Source organism: Lonchura striata, chromosome 7, assembly GCF_050655825.1.
Source record: "Lonchura striata isolate lonStrDom1 chromosome 7, ASM5065582v1, whole genome shotgun sequence".
In the NCBI taxonomy this organism is placed as follows: domain Eukaryota; kingdom Metazoa; phylum Chordata; class Aves; order Passeriformes; family Estrildidae; genus Lonchura; species Lonchura striata.
The window spans coordinates 10,030,061-10,051,525 of NC_140709.1; the positions used below are offsets into that span (position 1 = coordinate 10,030,061).

General features: G+C 40.9%; 1 protein-coding gene across 14 annotated transcripts in view; it reads right to left on the bottom strand.

Moving 5' to 3' along the window:
- Positions 1-21,465, bottom strand: part of KALRN (kalirin RhoGEF kinase) — a 477,147-nt gene that overhangs the window by 135,842 nt on the left and 319,840 nt on the right. For 11 of the 14 annotated variants that reach the window (XR_014956495.1, XM_085584155.1, XM_085584154.1 and 8 more), the window contains 12 exons: positions 20,881-21,000; positions 18,126-18,344; positions 15,124-15,273; positions 14,086-14,200; positions 13,610-13,725; positions 12,897-13,019; positions 10,399-10,581; positions 9,222-9,340; positions 8,003-8,069; positions 7,274-7,383; positions 5,558-5,627; positions 3,805-3,894 (listed from right to left, as the gene is read on the bottom strand). Coding sequence is in view for 13 of the 14 variants with exons in the window: in XM_085584155.1 (XP_085440281.1) it covers positions 3,805-3,894; positions 5,558-5,627; positions 7,274-7,383; positions 8,003-8,069; positions 9,222-9,340; positions 10,399-10,581; positions 12,897-13,019; positions 13,610-13,725; positions 14,086-14,200; positions 15,124-15,273; positions 18,126-18,344; positions 20,881-21,000 (1,482 nt within the window). In the remaining variant the exon portion in view is untranslated. The remainder of the gene's footprint in view (positions 1-3,804; positions 3,895-5,557; positions 5,628-7,273; positions 7,384-8,002; positions 8,070-9,221; positions 9,341-10,398; positions 10,582-12,896; positions 13,020-13,609; positions 13,726-14,085; positions 14,201-15,123; positions 15,274-18,125; positions 18,345-20,880; positions 21,001-21,465) is intronic. The other 3 variants (XM_085584162.1, XM_085584156.1, XM_085584153.1) reach the window with 1 other exon arrangement.

Consider the following 21,465-nt stretch of genomic DNA (forward strand, 5'->3'; position numbering starts at 1 on the left):
GTGAGGTTGGCAATAAACTGCAGAGTCCCCCTAAGGCCACTTAAACTGCAGGGTCCCTCTGCAAGTCAAGGTAAAGCTCTGCTGAGTAAACAGGCCTTGACTTAAGTGTGACTTACCTGTCATGTCATCTGGTTTCCCCTAGCTATAGAGGCTGAAAGCTGAGTCTTAACATTCAATTAAAATGACATTAAATTAAATTGCATGAGTAGGGTGTAATTTAGCTGTCCAAACATAGGCATTGAGTCCCATTTGAGAGCCCTGGGGTAGCTGAAATATCCACATGGGAATAACAGGTCTGACACAGTGCTGACAGACCTGCTCTACTCTGAGGTGGCACCTCAGATATCCCCTCATACCTGTTACAGCACTGAAGACTTCTGTTTCATCACCTGAACCCCAGCCAAAATGTCTTGCCTGATCAGTGTGATGTGCTCACGAATTTCTGGAGACATCACAGAACTTCTGAGGACTCCAAAGGGTCCAGCTGCCTCCCCCCAGATGTTCCAGGGGGAGTTAAGAGCTCCTGAAAATCCTACAGGATCCTAATGAACATACTTATTTATCTAAAAGACTCCAAACTCCTGCCCTACAGGGGCAGATTCTCTGCTGAAATAGAACAGATTGGAAACCCTTCTGTCTCTGCCAGGCCCTGGGCATGCCTTGCCTTTTTCCTGGCCATGAGGAAATCCTTGATTCCTAAAGAAGAAAATGGAAAAGGGGAATGGGACTTTTCTCCAGCTACTGGAGTGTAAATTTGAGACTGTAAAATGAAGAATTTATGGAAGATGAAGGGAGAGCAGCTGCCAAGAACAGAGATTTTCCTTTTGTATACAATCTGATTTTCTGCTAAGTACTATGGAGGTTACTGCTTCTTTTTAGCTCCAGTGTTTGTCTTAATGTTGGGATGCAAAAGCATCCTCTTTTCATGCAATGTGCCAACAGACTTTTGGTTTGTTGGTTTGGTTTCTTTTACTAGAAAAGTGTTTTTTGCCTTTTTTTTTTTTTTTTAATAGCCCTTGTGTCATGAAGAAGACCCAAAAGGGAGGGGTCTCTGGGGATTAATGGAGTTTGCATGAAGCTGAGTCATAGCTGACTTCACAGAGGAACTGTGCCTGCAGAGCACATGGCTGAGACTCAAGTCACAACTGCAGGAGCCAGCAAGACCTCGGCCACGTCTGTGAACTTCCTGGAGCTGGCAAAGCACACTTGTTTTTGTAGGATCCAAGTAAAAAATTAGCCCTACCCCTTCCCCCCCAGCTCTCTGAACAGCAGGGGATGCTCTCAGCAAGATGCCTCTCCTCTGGGCACTCCTTGCTCTGCCAGGATTCTCCCAGGGCAGACTGTGCAGAGACACAGCTGGCTGGTGGAGTGACATTTGACAAGTGCTGGGAGGGGACGTTCTCCCTGCAGCTCCTTCCTCTGCTCCCTGAAGTGTTGGAGTAAGACCCTGTTTGTGCCTCTGCTCATTTCCCAAGGGACATTCTGGCTCAGCAGAGAAACTGTCCAAGAATCCTCATCCATGCAGAAACACCATGCTCTGCAATGCTCCCAAAGTCACTGAGCTTTAACTTGTTCCATGCTGGTCATGCAAATCACAAGTGGCCCGGTGGCTTCTTGAATATAAAACCAGGTATTTTCCAAGATTCAAAGCAAAAAAAAGTATTCCAAATAGAAGAAGCATGTACATGTCTCAATTAAACTCTGTCCCAAAGATCAAAACTTGCTTAACTACAGACACTAAAATCGACTTGATTACTTCAATAACATGCTGATTCTCCAATTGAAGTTGACAGCTAACATATGTTTGTAATAAAAAATACACCTTCCTAGCCTGAAGTATATGGTATTACAAATATTAAAATTTGCTAAACATGGCAGGCAGAATTTATAGTTGAAACTACTGAATAAAGAACAGTTTTAAGTAATGATGAACAAGACGGACACAAAAACTGAAAGAGCGAAATTCATAAGTCTACTGCAGTCAAGACAGAATAAACACACTATTTTCATTCCCTCTGCAATTTCCAGCTAATATAACCATACCAACAACTTCTGAATTTTATAAACAAAGCACCATCTGTAGGGAGGGAAGATGGTAATCTTTATGCTTTATTCGACCAGTGCTGTAGGATAAACAGGCATGTTTCACAGCTGAGAGTTTGTGCATTGTTTCCCACCTGCCTCAACTGGTTCAATAAAATACATTGCTTTTCTCCACATACACATCTCTTCTCTTGCATCCTGAGAGCAGCCCAGCTCTCAGCATTGCTCGTAATTCTCTTCATGGCTTCAAATGAGATATGTGGCTATCTTTGCTCCTTCTCCTAATCAGTTAACCCTTACAGTGAGCTCTGTAGCTGCAAGATTTCCATGGGCTTCACGGTTTAAACAAATTACTGGGACTGCTTGTCCCAGCAGCAAGCAAAGTAGCTTCCTATGAAAGCTTATGAAATTTGAGAAGCACTTGTGATTTTCAAGCAGGTGATTTTGAACCCTTCTTACTAAGGGTTGTTATTCTAGATAATTCACCCTCATCATCAGGGTTTGGAGAGATTCCAGGTTCTGCCTGGAAAAAAAGAACCAAGTATTTTCTCTGTATTCCTTGTGCCAGGCTGTCCTGCCCCTGAATACCGCCATCCAGGGTTAAGGTCAGGATCTACAGATACTTTGCATTACCTTAGTCACTCACACTGAGTGCCTCCTTGAGGATTTTTTGGGGGGGAGAGTCAGCTTTCTCTTTTGGCTCAGGCATCACTGGGTGCTGGCCCAGCACCCACGGAAGGCAAACACCTCCCTCTGGCAAACCAGCAGCTGCTGACACACGAATATTCCCTACCGAGCAAGAGCAGGCAGCTTTGCAGCCCCGCAGAGCTGCAGTGGAGGGTTTTTAGCCCAAAACCTGCGCCATCCTGCACGAACATTCCCACAAAACCATGGCACAGCCTCAAGCGCCACCTCCTGGAAAACCCTTCCAGTTCCGCTGGCCTTTCGGACCTTTCGGTAGCAAGGCAAAGGAAAAGGTGCTCGTGGCTCTTCCTGAGGCTCATGTCAGACCTTTCCCTGGCCAGTGAGACTGAAATGTGCAACCACTGGCACGTAAAAACTCCAGAGGAGCTGATGTATGTCAGCTGCCAACTCCAGCACAGATCCTGCTGATCTGCTGCATTTGCAAACACTTCCAGTGCTTTGAAGAGAGGTCTTAGCACTTCTTTCTTTTATTTTTTTAAATTTTTTTTAGAAAGATGACTAATTAATGCTATAAGGTAGCAGACAAGCATGGCGAAATGAATGAGGTTAAGTAAGGTACTCAAAATCTTGAAAGATTTTTCTCAGCCTACAAAGCTGGAATTGGAGCCTAAAATCATTTATCACTGGCTGTAGCACTTCTATGGGAAACAGTCTAATTGGAGTCAATGGAGTTCCTTATTAGAAAAATGAAGTAAATGTGGAATAGGCTGGGTAGAATTTGCAGAACAGGAGCATAGGACCTCATTTTAGATTTAGGGATTTCAGGCCATAATATATAATGTAATCTGAGATTTTAATTTTATCACTAACCCAGAAACAGAGATTACATCTAAACTAGATCTTTAAAAAGGATTAGGTCTGAAAAATGCCCAAAGGTTCCCATAAGAATGTGTGTCTCCACACCTCACCACACACCATCAGTTCTCACAGCATGTGATATTTGCAGTGGAATGAAAAACCCAAATGCCAAGGCACGGAAAGGAACCCAGAGCTTGAGTGTAAAAAAGCAGAGAGCTACACTAGGTGTGTGGAAGGAAAACAGCAATGGCTGCTTACATCAAAGAAAGTCCCTGCATGTTCCAGGATGAGCTGGCTGGAGTCAGGCTTGTTTTTGCAGTAGGTGACATACATCTGAAATTTATCTGCCTGTGAAAACAAACATCAAGGGAAAAGCAAGATAAGCTATTTCACTGCTCCCACAGGTTTTTATTAAGGCACACCAGGATAAATACAGGTGACAACTCTCTCCCACATACCCACCACCACCCCCACCCTGCCACCAAGCAGCACAAGACCTTTAAATTAAGAGCAGAAGACTCAGAGGTTCATACCTTACTTGAGCAGTTCTGAGGGCTGTGGGAGGCTGTCTTTAACAAATACCACAGAGGGAAGGCCTAAAATTTTAATCCAGCTGTAAAATAATTTCTAATAGTTCTGTGAATGTTACACAAGAGTTTGAGTGTCTCAAAACTCAGTCATGAAGTGTTGGCTCTATCACCTATTTGAAGATAAAGCCAGTCTAGAAACTGGGCAAGTGACTCACCTAGCTTAAACTGGCACAAGCCAACATTTTTTACTTGAAATTTGTGACAGTTGGCCCAGACTCGCCTTTCCTACTTTGGTTCAAACTGCAATGGCTCAAATTTTATGTTGTGCTAAGAGTGTTTTGCATTTTATTTCCTAATCTGTTTACTTGTAAGTAGAAATTAAAAGCATCTGTGCACTCCCACCTCCTATTAATGTACTCTGGTCTCAAGAAGAGGGGGGCAAATAAAAGAGGAGAATGTTTTCCTTTTATTGCTATTGCATTTTTTTATCCCAGATATCTAAACAACAGGATCCTGCAATTGTGCAGGCAGATTTGTATGTACATCTGTAACCATACACACAGCTCTGGACATGTACCTCTGTTTGTAAAGAGATGTAAAGTACTGTGAAGATTTTGCAGAGAATGAAACATAAATGCATTCATCTTTCCTAAACAGGCAACCTGTTCTTTGCAAAAAAATATTTCTTAATCCATTTCATCAAGACTTGTGACATGCTTTTAAATTAAAAGCCTGTCTGAAATAATCTAAACATGATCATTTTTTGGATAAGTGAAAATACTCCATCTTTACTCTTAAAATACTAATTCCTAGCTTTGATATATGAGTAAAACAACCAGACAAAACACAAAGATGGCTGACTTGACTGGTAAATATTTTGAAAAGAGAACAGCTTTCATACAGATAAATTACTGTAGCCAATTCCCTCCTACGCTCACAAAGACTCTGCATCAAGATTTCAAAGTCCTGTTGGAAATCATCCTGGCATTGCACAATTGAATGAGTGAGCACAGTGGCTCGGAAATTTGACACTAATTTCTGGAGGAAAAAAGTTGATAAAATATGCTCTTCATGCCTTTGTGGAGTTCTCATGACATAACTAAAATTCTTTAAGGAAGGTATATTGAGATTTTAAATGTCTGACCTTCTAGGGCCTTTCACAGGGAAATGAATGTCACCCCTAAAAACAGGTTTGGTTTGATGAAGTTCTGCCAAACAGAAACCAGCAGAGGTAAATAAAAGCTGTGCTGGTCAGTACAGGACAAGGAGAGAGGCTCTGGAAAGACTTCACACTATTGCTGAGGAGACTTTTGGAAATTTTCACCCTGGGGTGGGTGAAGGACAAAGCAGTTGTAGTTCCAGACTAGCCCCTAATCTCATTTATCAATGGGGACATAACCCTTGCACCTATTCCCAGCTTGTTCCCATCTGTGCTGGAGGAATTAATTTGAATAAATAATGAGAAGCAGCAGCCTCATTACCCAGGTGACAAAGCAGTGGCCCACATCCTCAGGCAGTTGTTCATATTTCTCCAGCTCCTTTAGAAAAATGCTGAAAAAAGAAGAGACCAATGTCATTAGTTACAGTCAAATACCCAGGAGATGCAGGATAACCAATGAGTTAATCAGTGCTAATGATAAATACTTGTATCTTGATTATGGGATTACCCAAGTGTCCAGCCAGCAGGAAAAGTGTCACTTGCCAAGGGGTGCTTTGTTTTCTGGGTACAGTCATGCCTAACTCCACCAGAAAGGAAGAAGAGGCAATCCCTAGCAGGGAATCAGTGTGTTCAGCACTGCTCTCTCTGAACACAGATCTTCAAAGAGTTCCTGTGTAGTGGTTCACACAAAGAGCAACACGGGAAGCCCAAAGCTTCCCTTGTTCTCAACACCCACCTCAGCATACTGCACAAAGGACAACAACTTAAACAAGCTCAGCATTTCACAGGTAAGTAGTAAACTTTCAAAATGCAGATTTTGAAAATCATCTCTCTCTGAACGGCTTGTACCACAAGTGTCACTTATTTGCAGATAGAGCCCTGTACAATGCCTGAGTGGAAAGAATAATATCAAACAGTTTCTTCAGCTGCTTCTCCTAGAACATGTTTTCTGGACCATTCCACTAGCTTTGCTGCCCTTCCTTGGACATGGATTCTGAGTGAGGCTGGACAATGCCTTAACATCACCAGCCAAAGGAGAAGGCTTTGGAGGACACTGGTGGAGGGGAGAGGGGAAATTCATTTTAGCATTGCTAGGAAGAAGTTTTAGAGGAAAAAAGATTACATAGCAGCAGCAGACTGCAGGAGGAGGGGTCAGAGAAAAGAGAAATAAAGTGAGAAGCTGTGGGACATGACTGAGGGCTGGAGGGATGGTAGCTGGGAAAAGTGCAAACTGAAAAAGGAGGGGAATCAGATGGCATCAGTCAGGGTCACTAGAACAGAAATACAGCACCACAGAGAAAGGGCAAGTGGGAAAGCAATTAGGCTACTATCCTGATATGCTTTGAAGCTGCTTGCACAAAAGCATGCATTTGGCATGCTTTGCTGGGCTGTATTTATGTGATGGAACGTTTATCTGACTGAAGCACTTGAAATGTCCCAAATTCGAACATGGAAGGATTCTCTGATTTGCTTTTGAAGTGTAACCTGAAGACAGATTTGGAATTTGGACTGAACTTGTTGGATTCATCTCCCTTAAATGTTAAGTTTATAACTGTTTTTGCATTCACATTATACCATGGAAACAATGCCCTCTAAGTTGATCTGGTACACAGTCCTATCTTAACAAGATGGAGTACTGTTAGTTACAGATTAAATACTGAAAGTCTCTGAGAAGTGGCAGAAAGCTACTTATTAACCCAGCTCATGCCAATAATTCCACTTTCTTCCCTTTGTATTTTCCAAGATTGTATTTTTGATAGGCAAGCATCCAGAGATCTTGTGCTGTGAGATAGAAAGCAGGAATCAGACTGCAAAGGATTGCTACAATATTACTTTAACATTGTTAATCAGCTGAAGGTGAAGTTTGAAATAAGTTGCAATTCATTTTTGTTAAAGAAAAAAAACAAGAAATCAAACATTATTTTGCAAAATACAATTACTTTATACTCAGATGTGCACTGGACTGTAGGGGTTCTCTGCAGACACCACAAAGATGCACAAGTGCCTAAACATTAACAGAACTGTTAAGAAAACTTACTTGTTATGGAAGTCATATATCTCCTGAATATTGCCAAAGATGATGTGTTCTTTATTAAGGATCCCAGCTGGTATTTCTTCCACTCCACTTGTCATTTCCCAAAGGTAAGTCTGGAAGACACCAGAAACTCTTAATTTTGTGAATAAACACAGTGGAAAAGAATAGATCTCCCTATTTTATTGCCAAAGGCACAGGCTGAAAAGGAACTATGTACTTTGAGGTTAAATAAACAAGCTAAAAAAATTCCACTGTTACAGAAAACTCTCCAGAGAAATTCAAAGTGCTGATGCTTTGAAGTTGTCTGAGAAAAAAGCAGAAACATGCCAACAACACCTGTCTTTGCTGTCCATCTGATGATGTCCAAAAACTGCAGGCAGAAACAGCTGAAAGATAAGCCAGATTTGCCACTTCAGCAGCATTAGATACATAAAAATCTGTCAGACTGCAGGAATATGAAAGCTGACAGATTTCACTGAATTACACTCTGGCTTTTGCCTTGAATATCACCATCCACTTTAGGAACATCCTGCTGTACAGCTAGGCAAGGTATTTGACTGTGCAAATCCAGAGGTTTTCTAGTATGAGATGATTCAAAGGAACAGATTTAATCTTTAAGGAAAGGCTCCATGAACTTATGTGCACAGGCTGTGCATTAAAGTGAACATCCCCACTGCAGAGGGCAACATGTGCTTCCAGGAAATACTGGAGAGCTCCTGGGCCATAACTTACCTCTAAACATTCGTGTAAATCCCTGACATAAGCTTTCTCTGTCTGCAGCAGCTCAGCCATAATGAATCTGAAAAAAAAGAGTATTTTAGGTGGTTTGGACATTATAAGCATTTTTACAATGAACAGAAAACAAAACATCCTCCTGTTGTCCTAAGGAATAAGGGTATTTCCACCCTAGACATTAAGCTGCTTTACTTTGCACCTTTCAGGTCCATGACCAAAATAGCACTTCATACTCCAGTCCCTTGTAGAGTTATTTTCTAAAAATCTTTTCTGCACAAAATCCTATTAAGTTGTATTCCTGAGTCTGTGGGATTTACCATATACATGCCCATCCTTAACTACCATCTGGTTCTCAGAAAATTCCCCACCCCAGGATTAAGGAATTGTGATTCACCAACATTTGCACCTTTGCTGACAGTCAGTGGGAAGTCACCCTAAAATTTTACCTTCAGAGGCAACACAGATGGATTTGGGAGACACCACTACTTTGAAGAGATTTCAACAGCTTGGTATCTGACCTGAGAAAATCCAGATGCTGTGAAATGCAATAATGGCATCTGTAGAGCCTGAGGCTGGGACCCTCAAAGCTGAAATTCCTGAAAATTTGCCACAGGCAGACCAAGTGTAATATTTTTTAAAGTATAAGTGGTTTCTTATCAATCATGCCCTGTGACAATTTCAGAGGGCTGAGAAATACTTTCCCAGTGTTCTTCCACAAAAAATAAGGCAGAATACTGTGAAAATAGACTTTTTATGGATTTAAGTGCAACAAGCACTTCTCAGCTATTTGCTCTAGTATGAACTATTTCCAGTTCTCTCAGTCCTACACTTGCTGAAATTTGAACCTAAACTTCAAGTGAACTCTTGGGTCACTGATGTTTAGATAATATTTAGACACCTAAAGATGCTCTTTATTTTTTTTCCTGCTCATGTTTATTATTACATAAAACCAGAAGGAAATTAGTAACTCCACAACATTAGGATTAACCCAAGTACTTGATTTGCTACTTTCCCTTTCTAACTTTTGATTAAAACCAAAAGAAATTCAACCTTTATGTTCTGAAATTCTCTAACCTACAAGTAACAATTTCTGCCCTACACCTGCTCTGCAGCTGGAAGGAGCTACAGGACTGTCAGTCAGTTCTGGCCATGCAAATATCACAGAATTATTCTTTAGCAGATAATGTGCCATGCAGACAGAGTGTTTGGGACATACTCTTTCTTTCTGGCTGACTTCCTTTTTTCTTCATTGACTTCATGATTTGCATCTCGCAGCTTTACCTCCCGGTCTGAAAGACTTGCTGGGATAATATCTAGTTCTAGGTCTTTGTTATCCTAGGAAAAAAAATAAGTACAGAGTTTAACTTCCTTGTAATCCTACTGTTGTGCAACGCACAGTATGTGCATGAGATGAAAGAGGTAAGAAAGGACAAAACAAGATAATATCAAGAAGGAAGAAACTCAGAGAGAAGTAGAAGTATTGTGAGAAGAGGTAAAAACCTGAGAGAGACATCTTAAAAAAACAAATTATATTCATTGTAATCTTCACTGTTTCTCCTAATTAGGAATCAATACTGATAAAAAAATCTAAATTACCTAACTCTTTAATTTCTAAATTAGTTGCCTAGAATAAGACTTCACAAAAAATAGTCTGATGAAGTAGAGCACCATGCAGAGACAACTTTCAGTAGCCATTTAGCATGGGTTACCTTTCCAGGCTGTGGTTAGAACTCTGTGTAAAACAGAAGCCCTATGAGAAACAGTGCAGCTAAAGTATCACGAGGGTGTGAGGGAATTTATTCCTTATTCTTGATACTTAATTCCAAAAAGTCATTAACTGAAAGGCTTTTAAGTGTTTCTGCTTCTGGCACTCTCATAATACTATGGCCAGGGAATAGCAGGAAATCCTATATTATGCTTCTTATGATGCTCTACTTCACCTAGAAGGCTTCAGAGATGAGGCTGGGGGTCAATTGTTTATGTTATTTAAAGGATGAGAGAATAAAAACTTAGAGTCAAAGTTTTAATTGGACACAAAATAATGGTGTGGGAGCAGGATTTATGGTTTATACAAAATTAACACAGACTCAATTCAATTAAAGTGTTTTTCCTCCTTTCCTCCTGAAAGTTCTATGGTCTCCTGAAAAATGGTGCAAACATTTGTTTAGAAAATCTTTCTGATCTTCATCTGCCTCTCCTCACATCACTGACCAACCACAGAAAAACGCTTTAACCCTTTCTCTCCAGAAGCAATTCTGAGCATGGCCAGATGGGCTGGCTGAGTTTTCAGTGTTTCTAATGGGCACACAAAAACCAACAGCATTCATTCCACAGGCTTCACCTTCCTCTGTGACTCTGATCTAAAACCCCAACAGGACTGGGTCTTACAGTACCTCTGGGTTGATTCCAAGGGCTTTTTCCAGGGAGTAGCGATATTTCCCCATCCTGAGAGAGAAGTCCCGGTAGCGCTTGTCTACGGTGGTGACCCACTTCCTAATTTCAGTGGCGTGTATGTGGCCTTTTTCTACAAAGCTGTCAGCCAGCTGGATGAGGAGCTTCACTTTCTCCTTTGTTTGCTGCCCAAAATATGGTCTTTGGTTACGTTTTATTATTATTTCCTTTGCTTTTAACTCACACAGCAGTTAAAAGAAGTTCACAATTTTTATACGTCATTAAAGAGTGTCTGTATTTCATCTTATACAGAATCAGACACTTCAAACTTTCAGTAAAACATGAAAGGAATGACATTTTTATAAGGACACTTATGAAGCAGAAGAAGATAGAAAGTCAAGTTTTTGAAACCCCACAGGCACAAACACATAAAACATGTTGGAAGTTATACATGCCTCCTTCCCATAAGCAAGAGCTTATTTTTGGTGAGCCTTGGAGTAGAAGACAAGATTTTAAAATCACACCTCATAAAGTACACCAAGCTACTCTAAGTCTATATCTGGTGGATCTGCAGACCTGTGTAGGAAGGTCATTAATACACCACATATCAGCCCAGGGAGTGATTTTGAGTCATTACTTGTCTGTTTCAAAAACAAAGATAATTTGAATCCAAATTCATGGTCTACTATAAAATCCTCCATCAGTATTTTTGGTCCACTTAGAACATTACCAGCTCAAAGAAGCCTGAACTCCAAAGCACACACTGAGCTCCAAAACCTTCCAGAGGTCTTTTCTATTCCACTTAGGCTCTAACTGCCCCATAGTCAAGACTGGCACCAAGGACCTAGTTATAAACTCCAGTTTTGATTCCAAATCCAGGAAATGAAGCAGTGGCAAGCCTGTGGTCAAAGACAGAGAGGCTGTTCCCCCATGCCTGAAGCAAGACACACTGTCAGGTCCTTGGCATTATCAGTGATCTGACCACAAATGGACAAACACACGTCAGACCAGAAAACATCCAGCAGATTTCAAACACAAAACTAAATCCAAGAAATTTCACCACCATAATAGATTAACAGCTGAGTCACACATAATCCTAACAAATTAAATGAGTACCTAATCAAGGCTAGGTATGGAGATGTAAAAATCTAACTTCCTGTCATATTTAAAGGGTGATAAATTCCCAAAAGCTGCTGGTGATTTTGCATTTCAAACAATTGGTTTGGCCAGAAAGTTACTGGGGTCAGGAAGGCTTTCAGCTACATCTTAATTTGAGAAAAATATCAGTCTGGGAATGATATGCATTTACCAGACTGTACATGGCAGTGAAAATATTCTGCTTCAGCAGCAGGACAGTCCGAGGGAGCAAGATTTAGTGTAAGAAACAGCCAGTAATGGTTGATAATGAACAAGGTCTAAAATTCAATCCTAGGCTAAGTCAAGAGTCAAAATGGTTTGGAAACTTTGTTATGAATTTCGATTATTCTGATAAAAATTAAATGATGAACCAGAATGTAATTTCAGGTGGACCAATTATGAGTGGTTAGAATTCAGAAGCAGTTAAAAGAATTTCATATGTGTCCTGTCTGAAGAAATTACCTTCCATCCACTGCTAGCTATCTCACATTTTCAGAAACATGCAAGCTAAGCTAAAAGAAGGGGACAAGAACACCACAAAGCCTGTGAATCAAACTCATGCAAGCATGGACAGCCTAAGGAGGAATTTAAGGATTACAGAAGATCAATTTCAGGACACAGTGAAATGTAGCTACATAATACCAAAGCCATGGTCTTCCAGCAGTCCAACTCTGCAATTTACATCCTTATCAGAGACTCTTAATACCTCTGTGGATTCACTGTCTATGAATTACCTATGGTTTGAATTAATTTGTCTGAAGCAGATCCAATCACCATTCCTGTGTAAACCTCACCAGATTTCCCAGAATTGCTCCATATAAATTAATATATTCTTGGTAATGCAGTTCTGTATTCAAAAATGTTCACCCCGGAGTTTAAAGACTCATCTATTTAAAATACTTTGTTGGGCTCAGCAGATTATTTCTAATGAGATAAATGATCATCTGTGATCAACTCAGCTGGAATTAGTGAGGCAAATTGTGGTTTTAAAGAAGAAGAAAGAGACCAGGTGTCCATGGTGACCTTGGATATGTTCAGATCAATTAGTCACTCTATGCCATTCTTGAATGATTGCTGGAGGATGGAATGTCTTAGACTGCTGTGAACTCTGTATGCAAATGGACTTTCTCGTCCTTCTGATCAGAAGTTTTCTATAGCCAGTACTCACCAGGGTGGAGAAAACCTCCATTTTGTGCCTATGTCTTGCTAAAAGTTCTCAAAAATCACTTATCTGCAGGGCTAGGATTTTTAGAGGGTAACTATAAAATCAAGGGAGTATTATTACAGAGATTTAAGGCATTGAAACAAGACCATAAATACAGACTAAAGCAGATGGCATAATAAGATTAAAGTCACTGTTTACTTTGGCAGGTACTCTGAATTCCCCATATTCCTTTAGGAGTTCCTGAGTTTCTTCTGCTGATTCCCCTGTGGAGTTGTGAGTAGAGAGGTAATATTCGCCTGTTTCTTGGATCCAGTCTAAAGCCTGTGAATGACAAAAACACCAAAGGAAAAACAAAACAAACAGTCTTTGTATTTCATGAATTAATCCTCTGACACAAAAAAACAAAACAAAACAAAACAAACCCACAAAAAAACCCAAAAACCTCTGCCAAACAAAGAATATCAAATACATTGGAACTTAATACCCTGCATATTAAAACACTTTCTAGGAACATATAAAAAGAATAAAATAATGAAAGCAGGTGGGAAAGGATACAGAATGGTATTCTGTGTTTCCTAGGACAAAAAGGAATGTAGGGAATTCCACCTATATACAGAAAGATCTGCAGAGAAAACAGTTTTCTCATGCAGAAATAGCTCAATAAAACAAGTTTGTGCTTACATTTATTTTCAAACAAATGAACAAATACAGAAATTAATCCAAGGTGACAAAAACAGTTATTCTTGTTGTCAGGTTTTGGAATTGTCTTAAGTTTTAAAATCTATATTTGCCATGTTTTCAAAAGTTACAGTGTTTAAACACAACTTGAGATTGTGACAGGGACATTACATGGATACAGGAGATTTTACACACTGCCAGGACAGAGGGACAAGGTAAGGTTTTCACACTACCTGCTTGGCACTGCGCTCAAAGACAACATATTGCTGGCACTGATCTAATCTCCTCTTCTTCAGGGTCCAGAAGTGAAGGACCCGATTCTCCCTCTGCAATAGCTCGCTCAGAATGGCTGCAGGGCAAAGGAAAACATCTGCATGACTAGGGATTCCTTGAGTGAATACAGAAGCAAGCTATGAAATGATGAATTTAATCATTTTGTCTGAACCTTATTCCCAAAAGCAGAGAGCCCAAAATCCCATTTCCTAAAAATGGGCATTTATTCAAAGGGGCTGCTAAAAAACCCCCAAAACCAAATCCCCAAACCGCCCACTTAAGAAACCACCCCAAAGCGAGCCTAGCTGCAGAGTGAGCTGGTGAAGGAAATGATGCTAGAACAGAGTTTGCCTTCTGAGCACATTCCCAGACTTTAGGAGGACCCTGCTGCAGAGGGGGAGGCAAACCAGACCTTCAGTGCTGTCACTGCACCAACCTTTGACCTGCTGCTCGGGCCCCCTGGTGTGGCTCGCCACGCCGGGCATGCTGACGTTGTTCCTGTGGATGTACTTGAGGAACACCTCGGCGTTCCTCCGGGCCAGGGTGCAGGCCTAGGAAAAACAGCCCCCCCAGAAAAGAATCAGGAAAGATCAGCAAAGAAAGCAAAAGGGGACCAAGGGAGTTCTTTCTTATATTGCAAGGAGAAGTTCTCTTTCTGGGAAGATGAGAACTTCAGCTAAGAGTCAATAAGCTCAGCTAATAAACTAAGTCTCACTGACCTATTAAAACATGAGTAATATTTAATATAGTAGCTCATTTTATAGATGAAGGCAAATTAATGACAGTAATTAAACAACTGCTTGTTAAGGATTGGTACCTCACATATTTTCTGTCTAATCTAAGCCATCTCTCAAGAAAAGTACTCATTGTTTCAAAAAATGTACAAATCTAGAGGTGTAATTTCTTAAACCTTGACGGCAAGTGTAGTTTCATGTTGTGTATCAGTTTTAGTGGCAGGTGGGAGGCTGACTGACAGTTCACTTGTCAGCCTGGGAGATCCCTGTTTCTTCCAAAGCAGCACCTGGAAGGCAGGAAGAAATTTCTGTCTCCATCTTGGTGCTGCCTTGCAGGGACAAAATTGCTTCAGTTATTATTAGTTCTTCAGTTATTGGCTTGAAGGACAAAATTTGAAATGCTGGATGGTTTTTACAAGCCAACATCAAAATGATGTGTACTACCTGTCACTTACAGTGCAATTTTAGGAACTGAACTTTGAACTAGCACAACTACTAACATCCTCCAAGTACAAACATCACCTAACTGGTCTTGATGACATCTCTCTGAGATATGTATTCATAATAATGCTCATTACCCCTGCGTTAACAAAGTAAAACTGGCCTAGGGTTTATACAGACAGACAGTAGCTGAACTGGAATTGCACATCAGAGCGTCCTCTCAAACTTACCAACACTGTTCTAAATTGTCTCCACTTAATGGAAAGTTTTCCTAATTTATTAGAGAACTAAAATTAGACCTTGAGAAAAGCCTCTTTCTGCTCCAGATGTTTGCTGATCAGAGGGATGACATGGTCTATCTCAGCTGCTGGCCCAAGTTTATCTCGGCCTCCACACCAGTCTTCATCCCGTCTGTATTCCTGCTCCAGACTCTCTAACACGCTGCATACCTGAAACATGCCCACAGCACAAGTCAGTTATCCACAATCATAACCAGGAGGAGAACATTCATGTGACCAAGGGCATTTATTTTTGTTCTAAGGGCCACAGCATGGGGGTCACTGGGTATAAAACAGGCCCTGGTGCTTTTCTTACCCGCAGGGATCTTTACTGTTTGGGATATAATTTATCTGGTTTAAGAATGATAAATCATTCTTCTCTTCTAATGAATAATGGGAGGAAGCACAAAAGGTTGAATCAAGGCAGGAGTCAGTCCAGCCCCAGTGGATCATTCAGGAAACAATCCCTATTCTAGAACATGTTTAAATCCTACTGAAGTCAAGGGACTTAACACATACTTAAAGAAAAGCACATGCTTAAATACTTTCCTGAAACAAAGCCTGAACCTGGAATTAATTCTCTTCAGCTATATTTTATTTGCTCCCTATACAGCTTTTTTAAAGGCTGATGGAAACCAATAGACTTTAAATCTAGGTCACAGTCTAGGTGGATGCAGGTACTTCACTGCACAGGGCTCACACACATATGTTCCATCTTGGTAGAATAGTGGAACAGTGGAAATGAGGTAAATAAATCAACACAGCCTGGAAATTAGGCAGTTGCCTCAGACAAGGCTGAGTCTCTTATGTTGCAGATCCTGTGAATATTCACAGTGGCCTATGCAGACATAGCAAAAGTTTTCCAGGACTTTGGAACTTTCTTCTTCTTTCCCAAAGGGCTCTTCTTACAGACCCTGCTGCTGAGATGACCCAGTCAGTTACTGCTGGGATCCAGGTAGCAATGTCCATCCTTTTCTTGCTCACTCTTGCAGCTTTAATATGAACACAGTTATAATTCAGGGAAACCCACATTATTAAGAGCACAGTCTGGAGGAGATTCCAGAATTACCTCCCAATCATCCCTACTATCACAGGCTATTTTAATGTAAATCTGATCAAGAGCACATTGAAGTCCACTTTAAAACTGGTGAGTTATGGTGAGCTGATAAAGATCCTGCTGCCAGGCTTATGCACTATGCATTATGTAAGGACATAGTGCACTTGGCAATCTAAAATCATCTTCTTACTTGGATGCAAATCAGCATCCCTCAAACATTTAGTGGAGAGCAAGTGCTTCACGTGTTATAAAGGCACAGAAGTGTTTCCATTTTACTTCTTGAAAACCTTGACATTCTATTGGACTTTGGTGATTTAAAGAATGAAAATAAATGGACTGCCTGGGATTCACATATTTCCAGAAAGAATTGTCCCTGCATATGCAAAGATCATCTTTCTGTTAAGGTGATGAGAAAAGTGAATATAAAATGTGCTGTCAATGAAGTCAGAGAAAAACTGGGCTGTTTGAAATTCAGGACTTCACCACTAATATCAAGAACATAATATACTTGAGGAAGACAGGCATGAAAAAGTTTGGCTGCATGTGACACTCTCTCTGTTCTTTCAGCTCCTTTTTCTGGATGCTCAGAAAATTCAGGATCCAGTAAATTATTCACTCCACTGTCAGGCAGTCATGGAGCAGACCCTTAAGGACTGCAGATCAGCTGTGCAGCCCAAGAGAAGATGACAGGCTTGCAGAATGAGTTCATGAGCATTCAAAGACTGAATGATCTTTGCCCTGCACATTTGCTGAATAGACAGAACCAATGAATGAACTGGTGGGCACTGCAGTGTGCTTGTCTGAGACTTGGAAACAGGAAGAGAGACTGAACTGATAAATTTACTGCCAATGCATATTTTGGCCAGTACATTTAACTGTCTATAACTCTAATGAATCCCCTAACAGTTTTCCTTTTTCACACTCCTCCATCAGCAGTAATTCATTTTGATCTTGAATGCATCAGGGACTGTAAATCTGTTTGAAACTCTTCACAGTGAAATACATTAATTATAAAGAATAAATTCCTCTTAAACAGTCTTAAAAATACATTAAATAAACTACACCAAAAAGTGGCCCAAGGATCATCTCTAGCCTCCAACTTAAGGAAAACTACACTCTTTCCCTAATGACATATCTAGTGCTAAAAATCTTCCCATGTCTGGTTCTCTAATTGAGGATCTAACTGTGTGGTAATAACAATAGAAAATGTCCTGGCAATCACTGCTGCCTTTTGTGTAAAACCACAGGTTCCTGCAGTGTCCCTGCTAACACCAACTGCCTGGCTGCAGCAAATGGCATCAGGCAAGGCTGCTCGAGTAGCCACACTGTGACACTAATTCTCACTGACTACAGCATAAAGGGCACCTGCCTGTGCAAGGGATGAATAATCCCACCATGCCAGAAGCCAACTGGAATGTGTTTTGCAATTCATGAACACCTGGAATGAAGTAGAGTTGGGATAGCATATAATGGGCTCCTGCTGTAATTATCTGTGTTGCAGGTGGGTTTAAGAGAAATCCCTTCAAATCTTGGCAACTTTTCTGGCATGGTGGTAATTTAAGTACTAGGGAAAACATTGGTTCACAAAGTAACAATTAATTAATTGCAAGCAGTTCTCAAGGAAAAGCAGATTTATATTCCTCAAAATTAAGTATCATGAGAACTTGAAACAAAAGTGGTGGGATTAAAAAATTATTCCTGTTTGAAAGGGGAAAATGGAAGAAAACCCAACAAAAATAGCACCTTTAAGAATTACATTGCTACACGGAAAATTTTTAGATTAAAGTTATTACAAAATGCTTGCTGCTCCTTTTTTGTCTTTTTTTTGAGGGAGGAGGGGGTTATGTTTTGTTTGCGTTTGGGTTTTTTTGGTTTTTTTTTTGTGTTGCAATAATTGTCAAAGAAAGAATTTTTACTGACTCAGACTTGGTTTACTATGGCTCAGAAATGGCACTGTGCAGCTCACCTGCTCAGAGGTTTTATAAAAGGCCACAGAGGCATTGACAAGTTTGAGCCTGTCCTCCATCTTCAGCATCAGCTGCTGCCAGTGCAGGGCCACCTTCTCAGCACATTCTCTGATGGCATCAGCATCATAATGTCCAGCCTGCAGCAACACTTCGGCCTTCTGCTGGACCTGCAGGGCACTCTGGTGTGTCTTCTGTAAGGAAGTGGCATGAAAGAGGGACTGTGTATGAGGGGAGGAAAGAGAGGTTGTACAGATGTGCCAGATGTATGGTAGAAAGGTGAAGCGAGGCGTGAGCATGGGGATGTGAGAGAGCGAAATATTTTCATAGTTATCTTCAGTTAGCAGTCACTTTCTGCAAAGCATTTTAGTTTCAGTTATTCACACACACTTGCAACATGTTAATAAAAGCTTGGAACATGTAATCACTGCTAATATGGGGTGGCTCCACTGGTCAGCTACTGCCCCTTAGGCAGTAACATGGTGGGGGGTTCCCAGGGGTCCTTTCTGACTGCCTGGTGCAGGCAGCTCTCACCCAGCCTCAGTACTGACTGCAGCCCACACAATCTACAGCCCAAAACCAAACTCTAAACAGCTGGCAAACTATGGGCCTAATCACCCTGATTTGGCTCTTGCCAGGCAGTTTACCTGGCATCAGCAGCTTTACTTGTGCAGATGTTCAAAACATCAGTCCCAGAAAATAAGATGTCTTACTAAAGGGCATGAACTTTATCACAAGTAGCAGCCCCTAAAAGATGCATTTCTGAAAGTCAGTTCACTCACAATGGAGATTACACTTATGCTCCTACCTTTAAGGTCAGAGCTGGGGAGAGTCAAACCATTCCCTCCACCATTCCCCAGTTTACTCAGCAGCCACTTTACAGGCAGGACTGAGTTATCTGCCCCATTCCCTGGCCTATACCAGCTCCTCTCAGAGTTACCAAGTGGTGGCTATGTCTTCCTCCATGGGCTGCTAAAATAGCCCCCATCCCTTCACAGCCTCCTGAGTAACTGTGTTCAGACATGGTTAAGTCCAGTATTTGATTTTAATCTTCTGAACAGAAGCCCTAAAATCTCTCAGACTCCTCTATGCTATGTCCCATTTGTAACTGCTGCTGACAAATTCTCATGTGATAGTTTTATGATCTAAGACATGACCCTGGAAAAAAGCTTGAAATCATCTGGCAATACAGTGATGAATAATGCAATGTAGAGAGATCTATTAGGAAACAAAAGAGATTAATACTTGGCAGAAACTTAGGAAGATGTTCAAGAACAACTGGTTAAATTTAATATCCAGCTGCTTTACTGATGTCAGAATTGTTTGAAATAGACTTTGAGGTATTTCAACTGAAAATCAATTCCACATCCAGAATGCTTTTAGAGAACAGTCTGCCTTGTGTGCTTTGCTGATCTCTTCCCCATATTGAGCTTTAAATACTTTAAATATTTAATCTCGTGGGTTTTTCTTTTTGAAAACTTATTTCCCTCTTACTATGGTGTAACCCTCTTCTCCCTCTGCAATTTGCATCCACCACCAAATGCAAGCACTTCCCCAATGTCAGAAGCTGTGATAACTCAGCCAGTGGGTGTCTTGTTCCCCACTGCTGTCTGGTGGTGGCTGCCAAGATGTGGTCAGCACAGCTTGGTGCCAGTCAGCTCATACAGAATTAATAAAAAACTTCTTCCTTTTCCTTTAGGAGCTGCAACAGCTGCTCCTTCATTATTCTGAGCAGAGCTGAATCAAAATAAGTCATTAGCTGAGATTTAAACTCTATACTTATTAGCATCACTGTAATACATACTGACTAACTTCAAGTTTACCAGGAGACATCCCTTCCTCTTCCCCCCACCTCCCACCCCCAGTCAGGCATCTCCTCTTCAAATCTCCATACTTGCAGAGTTTAAAATTTGGCTTAGTTTTAAGTATATGAATATTTTCCAGCTGTTCTTTTCTCTATAAAAACCTAGCAATCAATATAATCTGGGAAGCACACACACCTTTTAAGCTGGAACAACTCTGTGAGTATGGGGTTTGCTCACAACAACAGAGCTATATGAAGCACTGAGCTCAATTAGGAATCTTCTAGAGCCCTGCTCAGGGCAGACCTTAGCCCTTCACTACCTTCTCATTCAAAGGAAAGCTGCTCAGAGCTGGGGCCCTTCCTCCTGGCCCTGTGTGTGAGGCAAACGGGTTGGCTCACAATCACTTTCCAAGGGCCAGGTCAAAGACGTGTTGTTACTCCAGAACAAGAAGGAGGAAAATCAGTTTAGGAGTCCATTCTTAAAAATTTCCCCTCTTGCCTCTTTGTCAAAGTTGTTAGAGGATGAGGGTTGGAATTAGTTTCTTTTCTGGTGTTCATGAATGGAAAACTGAATGAAAGATTATTTAGTGTGAGAGCATTATCCAGTATGACCTCCGGACTTTGGATGTGGAAAGAAAACTTTTCCCATTTCAGATAATTTTATAAATTTCAATCTTCTTAATTTTTTATCAAAGAAATTATCAGGAGATGCCTGAGTGTCTTTTTCATGAATGGAAAAGCTGATATCTGGCAGCAGAAGAATTTGCTGCGGGTGATAAATAATTTGTTTCACTATTAGCTGCTGGCTACATTACGAGTTTAATGATGAGTTGATTTTCTAAAGCCTCTATTCCTCCCCTTCCTTCAAGAAAGCAATGATTGATGCCCATGAGATAACCTTTTGTGCACTGTTCACCTGGGAAGGAGAAACAAAGTGAAGTTGTTGGTGTTACCTCTATGGCCAGCTGGAATTGCTCGTGCTCCCGCTGGAGCTGCTCAGCCTCTGACAGGGAGCTGGCATTGACCAGGCTGGCGTTGAGCATTGACTCCCCATTCCTGATCCAGCCAAGCACCTGCAAACAAAGGATGTGCTCATGGAAAGGTTGCTTCAGTACCAGGGTTTATGCAGTCACCCATCAGAAAATGCTTCAGCCTGCCTGAACAAGTGTGGTCTTGGGCTGAAGCTGTGAGCAGGAAGAAATCCTAGCATAAGGTCTTAATGACACACAGTTTTAACAGGCAAAGATCTTATTGAAAAAGTTATGGCTTGAAGAATTAAACTCCCTTTACATGGATATTTGGATAGCAAAGAACACTCATTTTCAAGGTTTGATCACAAAAATGAATGGGCCCCTATGCAAATATCCCAAGGCAAAACCACAAAGCATAATGAAGGAGATTTGATTTTAAACATATTTTCAAATTTCTCATAGGAATCATGGATTTTGCAAAACCTTTCTGCTTAGGTTGCCTATTTATCTTTCAGACACAAAAGTCTGAGCTTAGTGGGGAGGAGGGAGAGGACAGTTGGATTCATT